An 8,771-nucleotide genomic window follows, 5' to 3' on the forward strand; every position below is an offset into this window, starting at 1 on the left:
ATAGGTTCTATGATGATTTTGAACTTGGGCGTATGTTCGGATCGGGTTTTGGATGATCCGGGAGCGTTTTGGCGCTTAATATTGATAGTTGGCACCTTGAAGGTTTTTAAGTTTTTTAAATTTGGTTTGGAGTAGGTTTTGGTATTATTGAGTTCCGTTTGGGATTCCGGGACTTGAAATAGTTCCGTATGGTGATTTAAGACTTGCACGCAAAATTTGGTGTCATTACAAGTAGTTTAAGTACGAATCAGCACATTAGGAGTAAGTTGGAAGAATTGGAAGTTCATAAGTTGATCCTATTGGTTTTTGGTTGCAATTCTTAGTTTTGATATTATTTTTCGTGTTTTGAGGGTGCGAGCGAGTCCGTTTTATGATTTCAAACTTGTTGGTATATTTAGACGGGGCCTCGCGGGCACCGGATGCCTTTCGGACAATGCGCGAAGGTCGTTTAACCTTGGGTGAATGGCTGAAGCACCCAACTTCTGGTGTAATCGCACCAGTGGAGGGCCAGCCGCAGGTGCAAGCTCGCAGAAGCGAGCCAGCAGCCGCAGAAGCGGCCCAGCAGGAGCAGCCCAAGAACCGCAAATACGGGTTAGTGTGCGTACCTACGAATGCGCAGGTGCGATGGAGGAAATCGCAGAAGCGGCCAAAGACGCAGGTGCAGCACGCGCGTCGCAGCAGCGGACCCGCAGAAGTGGGCCAATGGTCCGCAGATGCGAAAGTAGGCCAACTGGGCAAGGGACGCATCTGCGATGATTTTTCCGCAGAAGCGAGAATCCCTGAAGGCAGAATGGTCCATTTAATGCAGGACTTAGTTTATCTTGGCTCATTTTCACTCATCTCTTGGGCAATTTTGGAGCTCTTGGAAGGGGGTTTTCACCTAGCACTTTGAGGTAAGTAATTTCTATACAATATGAGTTTAAAATATAGATTATGAGTAGATTTTAACATGTAAAATTATGAAAAATTATGGGTTTAGATGAAAAACCTAGGTTTTGATAAAAATGGGATTAAACCACGAAAATAGTTATGGAATTGAGTGAAAATTATATATTTGAGTTCGTGAGGCTATGGGTAACGACTTTCTTCGAAAATTTTCGGAATCTGAGCACGTGGGCCTGGGGATGAATTTTAGGAACCTTTCAATTGGGGTTGGGTAATCACTCTAATAGTTAGAATATGAACTTTTGAACATGTGTTGATTAATTTATACAATATTTGACTAGTTTCAGATTATTCAGCACCGAATTGAGAATTTAGAGTGAATTTGAGACCGAAAAGTGAGCTTCGAGATGAGGTAAGTCTCTAGTCTACCCTCATAAGAGAGAATTAACCACATAGGTGATTTAAATTAATATTTGCTTCTAATTGTGGGACTATGTACGCACGAGGTAACGGGAGTTCGTGTGTAGCTACTATTTACGCTTATGTCCGGGTAGTTTAGGACCCAAATCATGAATTATTTGTATTGTTTGCACCCTGCTTGTTAATTTAAGTGCCTAAATTATATTAGAACTTGTTAGAGAAATTGTAAAAGACCGAATTTTACTTTCTTGAATTTAGAGTGTATTACTTCACCGTTAATGGAAAATATATTACATTATGTATTAGCATATAACGTTTTAAGTCAAATGCTTATAAAGTATCCTCATTTCTTGTGGAGCGGGCCGAACGCCTCGGCAGTGTACACGTTATTCTGGATCGGGCCGTATGACCTCGGTATAAATCGTGCTTAATAATACTCGGAGCCTAATCATACTTGATATTATTGTGGATTATTAGGTTACAATTATTAATGACGGGAATTTACTTGGAATTTATTAAGTTGTGAAAGAATTATTTGTTTTTGCTTGTTAATGAGTTATTATTATTACTTACATAACCCATGTTTATTTAGAATTTCTGTATTTCATATTGTTAGCCCATAGTAAGTGTCGAAGTCGACCACTCGTCACTACTTCTCCGAGGTTCTGCACTGACCGTGCAGAAGCTGAGGCAAGTGCATCTCGCGATCACACCGGCACGCATCCCCGTTACCCGGAGGCTTAGTGGTGAGCTGCTTCCTGAGCCGTTCCGCAGCGCCTAGAGTCTCTCCTTTGCATTCATTTTTGTCTATTTTCTTCTCAGATAGTAGTTAGAGTTTTGTATAATCTATTAATGCTCATACATTTGTGAAACCAGGTCTTGGCACACATTAGCAGACTTGTGATTTTGGAATATTACTATGGTTATGATTTCACCTAGCTACTTTGGTTTTATTTATTTAAACTTGTTGTTTCTTAAATCTTTTAATTAAGGAAAAATTTAATTACCTGAAAATTTATTAAAAGGAGAAATCACGTGGTTAGTTCATTGTTGGCTTGCTTAGCGGCGGCGATAGGTGCCATCATGGCATATAAGATAATTGGGTCATGACAACATGGTATTAGAGCACTAAGTTCACGTAGGTTTCACAAGTTATGAGCAGGCCTAATAGAGCCTTGTGGATCTGTGCGGAGACGTCCGTACTTATCTTCGAGAGGCTATAGGGTGATAGGAAACTACTCTTTCTTCATCTCCTATCGTGCAGTTGATGTGGTACTAAATATCTTTATATCATTCTCTTACTGATGGTGAGAACGCACGCAACGGATGTTTCAGACCATGGAGGAGCTGCTCCCCCCGTTGCTAGAGGCCCAGGGAGGGCTCCAACCCGTGGTAGGAGACGATGACGTCCTAGAGTTGCTCCAGTTATGCCACCAGCAGATCCAATAAAGGATCCTATTATTGAGAAGCAGGGCGAGGTGCTTGCAGTGAAGCCAGCCCCAGCGGATTTCATGTCCGCGCTAGGTTTCCAGGATGTCATGGGTCGTATGATGCGGTTTATGGATTCTATGACTCATGCTGGTTTATTTCCAACTGACCCAGCCACATCTCAGGCAGGAGGGGGAGCACAGACCCCTACTGCTCAGACTCAAGGGCATGCAACTGTCGTGTATTAGACCCCGGGCGCACTACCCGTGGGCGGAGCCCAGCCAATTACAACAACTATACCTGAGCCCAGACCAACTGTGGCCAGTGAGCTGCATAAGCTATTGGATAGATTGACCAAATTTCATCCTCCTGTCTTTGGAGGTGAGCGGCATGAGGACCCTCAGAACTTCATTGATCGGTGCAGGGACACACTGCATAACATGAGGATATTTGAGACCCACGGGATGGAGTTTACTACTTTCCAGTTGGAGGGTAGGGCCCGTAGGTGGTGGAAGCCATATCTCCTCGGTAGACCAGCATATTCTCCTCCCAAGACTTGGGACCGATTCACTCATATCTTTCTGGATAGGTGTATTCCACCCTCCCAGAAGGAAGAGTTACGGTTTCAGTTTGAGCAGCTCAAGTAGGGTCAGATGTCAGTGACCAACTATAAGGCGAGGTTCTTTGAGTTGTCTCGCCATGCACTTATGATTCTTCCTACATATACAAAGAGAGTGTGGAGGTTTGTTGCAGGTTCGCACACTAGTATTCAGGCCACTATGGCCCGGGAGGTTGAGATGGAGACTTCTTACGATCTAGTTGTGGAGATAGCTCGGAGGATCGAGAGTGTGCGTCAGTGTAGCCAAGTGCAGGCTACGAGGGATAACCGATTTCGATATTCTGGAGAGTTTAGAGGTTCCCCGGTTGGGGGTAGAGATCAGTTCGTAAGAGGTCAGTCCAACATGCCCACATATCTAGCACTACCGCCTCCTCGGGGTGCTCTAGTGCGACCCTAATTCAGTGCCATGCCAAAGAGTTCCTACCACCCACTAGCTATTCAGGGGTCTTCCAGTGGGTATTCAGGCCATTAGGGTCAGACTTCAGGTCTATAGTCCACCGTACTGAAAGGTTGTTTCGAGTGCGGGGATTTTAGTCATGTGCAAAAGTTCTGCCCCAAGCTTCGAGGCAAGGTAGTGCAGCAGGCTCAGCAACCTATGATTACAACACCAGCTGCCTCATCAGCCGTCCGGCCGCCCAAAAGTGAAGGGCAGATGGGTAGGGGCCGTCCTAGAGGTGAAGGCCAGTCAGGTGGCGCTCCAGCTAGGTTCTATGCTTTTCCGGCCAGACCAGATGTAGTGAACTCAAATACCGTGATCACAGGTATTATTTCTATCTGCAGTAGGGATGCTTCAGTGCTATTTGATCCAGGGTCTATATATTCATATGTTTCATCTTTGTTTGCTCATTTCCTAGGTATTCCTTGTGAGTCCTTGGGTACTCTTGTTTATGTGTCCACTCATGTGGGCGATTCTGTTATTGTGGATCAGATCTATAGGTCCTGCATTGTTACTTTCTTTGGTTATGATACTAGAGCGGATTTTCTATTGCTCGATCTTATCGACTTTGAGATCATCCTAGGCATGGATTGGTTGTATTCATATCACGCTATCCTTGATTGCCATGCCAAGACGGTTACCTTGGTGATGCCAAAGTTGCCTAGATTGGAGTGGAAGGGTTCACCTATCAGTGCACCTAGTCGAATTATTTCTTTTATGAAGGATCAACATATGGTCGAGAAGGGTTATTTGTCTTATCTAGCTTATGTTCAGGATACAACTGCAGAGACTCCGACAATTGATTCAATGCATGTAGTCTGGGAATTCTCTGATGTGTTTCCTTCTAATCTTCCAGGCATGCCACCATATCGTGATATCGATTTCTATATTAATTTGGATCTAGGTACCCAACCTATCTATATCCCACCATATCGGATGGCTCCGAAAAAGTTAAAGGAACAGCTTGAAGAGTTGTTAATAAAGGGGTTACTGAGACCGAGTGTATGCCTTAGGGTCACTAGTGTTATTTGTAAAAAAGAAAGATGGGACTATACAGATGTGCATTGATTACCACCAGTTGAACAAAGTTACCATTAAGAACAAGTACCCGCTGTTAGATCTAATTTTAATGATGAAAATAATATATTTGCTCTTTTTATAGGAACTCTTGGATTGGCGAAATCAAACAACAATGATCAAGGAACATATGGATTGATATACAAGATTGATGGAATATATCAGAGGACATCAAGGATAAGAGATGCGATTAAAGGAAAGGAATCAATCAGAGGATACTGACGAGATCAATCAAGGCTAAACTAAAGGACTCAAATAAATCAAGTATATTGAAGATCCTGCCGAATATTCAATCAAGCGTCTAAATATGGAGGATCAAGATTCTGGGTTCACACACAAGGAAAAGCTTTACAGCCTCTTATTCAAAGGAGTCGTTGCAGAACAAATTTATTCTTGGAAAGAATCAATCTCTTTCCAAGGATCAAATCTATTGGGTTAGCAAATCTTTCCAGAATTTAAGCCTCTATCAAAGTATTTAAACTTGTAATCACACCTTAGCACATATACTTTGATTGAACCAAACACCCTCTCTTTGTTCTACTGCAAACAAACATTGTAGCTCTCTAAGACCTGATGTGTAACAAGTTAGAGAAGAAAGAGAGAACAACATTGGTGAGGCATTGTATCAAAAGAGACGAGTGACATAGGAACTGAGCTATCACACCATTCTCATTGTACTCGAAGAAACTCATTCACTGAAAAGAACTCCCTTGCAACCCAAGGGGACTGGACTAGGATTCACATTGAATCCGAACCAGTATAAAAATTCTGGTGTCTTTAATTCCTGTATTTAATTTCAACATCTTATATTCTATTGTTATTGCTGTCAGCTTATTACATCTAGTCGATTGATTGAAAAACTAGTCAACTATCATCAATTAAGTTTAAAAATAAACAATTCACCCCCCCCTCTTGTACTTCAATTGGTATCAGAGTAAGGCTCACATTTTTCTTTTGCTTTACAGATTGTGAAAAAAGATCATGGCAAATCAAGTTATTGTAGGAGCACTCTTCCAGGAAGAAACTTCGCAAGTAAGGCCACCATACTTCAATGGATAACATTTCTCCCACTGGAAAGTGCGTATGGAGATATATGCAAAGGCATACTACGTTAAAGTTTGGAAAGTCATCAAAAAGGGAAATTATCCTCTGCCAGCTCCCGCTCAACCACTTGCTGATCCTAAAGATATAGATTCATATACAAACGAGCAAATGGCAGTGGTATAAGTCAACAATAAAGCAAGAAACTTGTTTTATAATGCTATAAGTGGTGAAGAGTATGAGAAAATCTCAAGCTGTGACACAGCCAAAGAGATGTGGGACAAGCTTGAAGTTACATATGAAGGAACCAGCAAGGTAAAGGAAACACACATCAACATGTTGGTTCGTGATTACGAACTCTTCCAAATGAAAGAAGAAGAGCCTAATGAAGAGATGTTTGCCAGATTCAGCAGAATAATTAGCGATCTAAAGGCCTTCGGCAAACCATATGCAAGTGGTGATCAAGTCAGAAAATTCTCAGAAGTCTACCAACTACTTGGTAGACCAAAGTGGTCACACTTGAATCTCAGGATCTGGATAAGTTATCCTATGATGAACTACGAGGAGAACTCATAACTTTTGAAAAAACACATCTTAAGAAAACAAATCATGAAGAAAAAAAGAATACAGTCGCATTCAAGGCCATAACTGAAATAGCTGAAAATGATATCGATGATAATCCTGAAGCCCTTCAAGAAGAAATTGCTACGATGTCAAGAAACATGGATGGTTGATGATAGGTTATAATTACGTATTTTAGTCGCTTATTACACTTTAATTTACTGCACTTTAATTGAGTTTGAGCTTTAATCGCTAGTGTTTTGCACTAATGGTGTGTTTTACGTCTTGTAGAAGTGATTCCGAGCTATGTAGATATTATGGAATGAATTCAAGTGATTTGAAGCTTTGAAGTCTGAGTAAAAGCCCAAGGAATTAAGTCGGGATCGTGTTCAAAGATCAACAGATGATAGTTAGAACGAACGAAGAATCGAGTAGGCATATCGTGCACTGTCTAGTAAAATACACATAACGTTTTTCTCAGAACTCCATTTGGACTGCACAATATATGGTTGGAAAGCTAACTCAAAGGGATACAACTTGCATGTTTTACATTTTTTCAAATTCCCAACAGAACAGGGTGAAAAGTGCGCATCACGTGCACGGCCGCGCTTGGACCGCGCTCAGGCTGTGCTTGTCATATAGAATCAAAGTGGATATGTGCGGTCTGAGCACAGTCCAAGCGCGGCCGCACACGTCCTGTCCGAAAAATGTGTCTTTTTTCGCGTAGGAGAAGGTGTAATTTTTTGGGCCCAACCCTACTTGGTATCTATACATGGAAAAATGGTAGTTTGAGGAGGTTGGACATACTTTTGACATAATTTAGACCTAAGGAGGCTAAGGAGACCGGGATTCGACCTAAGGAGGCAGACACAATAGGAGAAAGGCGGGGAATTCTTCTACGAGTTTTTCCTTCCTCTTCCTATTTTTCATTGTTGGTTATGACTTTTAATATTGTAACTTTACATACTATTATGAATAGCTAATTGGTTATCTAGGGTTTTGATAGAACCTTTTGTAGGATAAATTCTTGTTATGTTTTTATATAATTGAGCCATTGGATTTCTCTACTTGTTCAACTATGTGTTTATTATTGTTGATTGAATGGTCATCGATTGACTGTGCCTATTTATTATGTGTTGCTTGAGAAAGGATACATATTTAGGTGATTGTTGAACAATGTCACTCCTAACGTATGTGAGAAATCAATACAGCGGGTTTAAAGGCAGGTTTAGAAATAACAAAGCCTTGACGTGGATAGTGAGCGGTTAGATAAAGCCAACTAGCGTAATTCGAAAGAATATGTCTAGTAAATTGTTATAGTTGCTCGAGAGAGAATTACGGCACCTAAAGTGCTCACAATCAGTAGAGAATACATTGGCAAAATTGTAGGGAACATAGCTAGAAGGATTCCGACAATTGGGAAAATCATAACTGTAGACCTCCTTAATTTAGTTTCCAACCCTTTGTCTCGTTAGTTGATAATTTTACCGCTTTGTAGTATTTGCTAGTTAATTAGTTAGAAATATAAATCTCAATCTTTATAATTTAGAAAATTGTTCAAACTTGTCTTCTTAGTGATATTAAACAGATATAGCTAAGCCTTAGTTCTCTGTGGGATTCGACTCCGGGCTTTTAGATCGGATTATATTTGCAACGACCGCTTATCTTTTTTAGGACTAGAGTTTGGCGTGATCAAATTTTGGCGTCATTGCTGGGGAACTAACGGTGTAGTTGTAGCTGTATATATTGCTAGGGTTCAAGTTTGAACTTTTATTTTGTTTTTGTTTTTTATAACTATTGATTTGAGAAACATGACATCTTGGAATTATGGGAATTTAGTTGTAGATAATTCCACTATTGATCTCCATACATATTGTGAAGGAAATCACCAGTGACAAAATTTTCAAAACGTTCCTGAGAGCGAGTTATGTGCACCAACTCTATCTTATTTGTGGAATATATGTGATGTGGGTGGTGGTAAAAATGGTCACTTTTATGGTTGTGCTTATATTTCTTATCTTTCCTCAACCCCTTAATATGATGGTTCTACCTTTTCTTGTAAAGTTAACAGGAACAAAGAACCTAGGGATGCAGACCCGAAGGAGATCAAGGATATGTTAAAGTGCCTTTTGAAACAAAATAATGAAAATAATTGCAGATAGAAAGGCAAGAGGCAACTATTCGCAAGTTGGAGTCTCAATTGAGTCAAGTGGTTGGAGCTTTTAATGCTCAACAAGCCAATATTGAGGATAGTAGCCAAGAAGAGTATGAATTTGAGGTGTTAATTAGGTAGATCAGAGTAGA

General features: G+C 40.7%; 1 protein-coding gene across 1 annotated transcript; it reads left to right on the forward strand.

Annotated features, from left to right (window-relative positions):
- Positions 1 to 3,947: 3,947 nt before the first annotated feature.
- Positions 3,948 to 5,087, forward strand: LOC138886065 (uncharacterized). Its single transcript, XM_070167092.1, has 2 exons — positions 3,948 to 4,692; positions 4,951 to 5,087. The coding sequence occupies exons 1-2, from the start codon at positions 3,948 to 3,950 to the stop codon at positions 5,085 to 5,087; spliced, it is 882 nt and encodes a 293-aa protein (XP_070023193.1).
- Positions 5,088 to 8,771: the final 3,684 nt, after the last annotated feature.

This window comes from Nicotiana sylvestris, chromosome 2 (assembly GCF_000393655.2).
Source record: "Nicotiana sylvestris chromosome 2, ASM39365v2, whole genome shotgun sequence".
NCBI classification, from domain to species: Eukaryota; Viridiplantae; Streptophyta; class Magnoliopsida; order Solanales; family Solanaceae; genus Nicotiana; species Nicotiana sylvestris.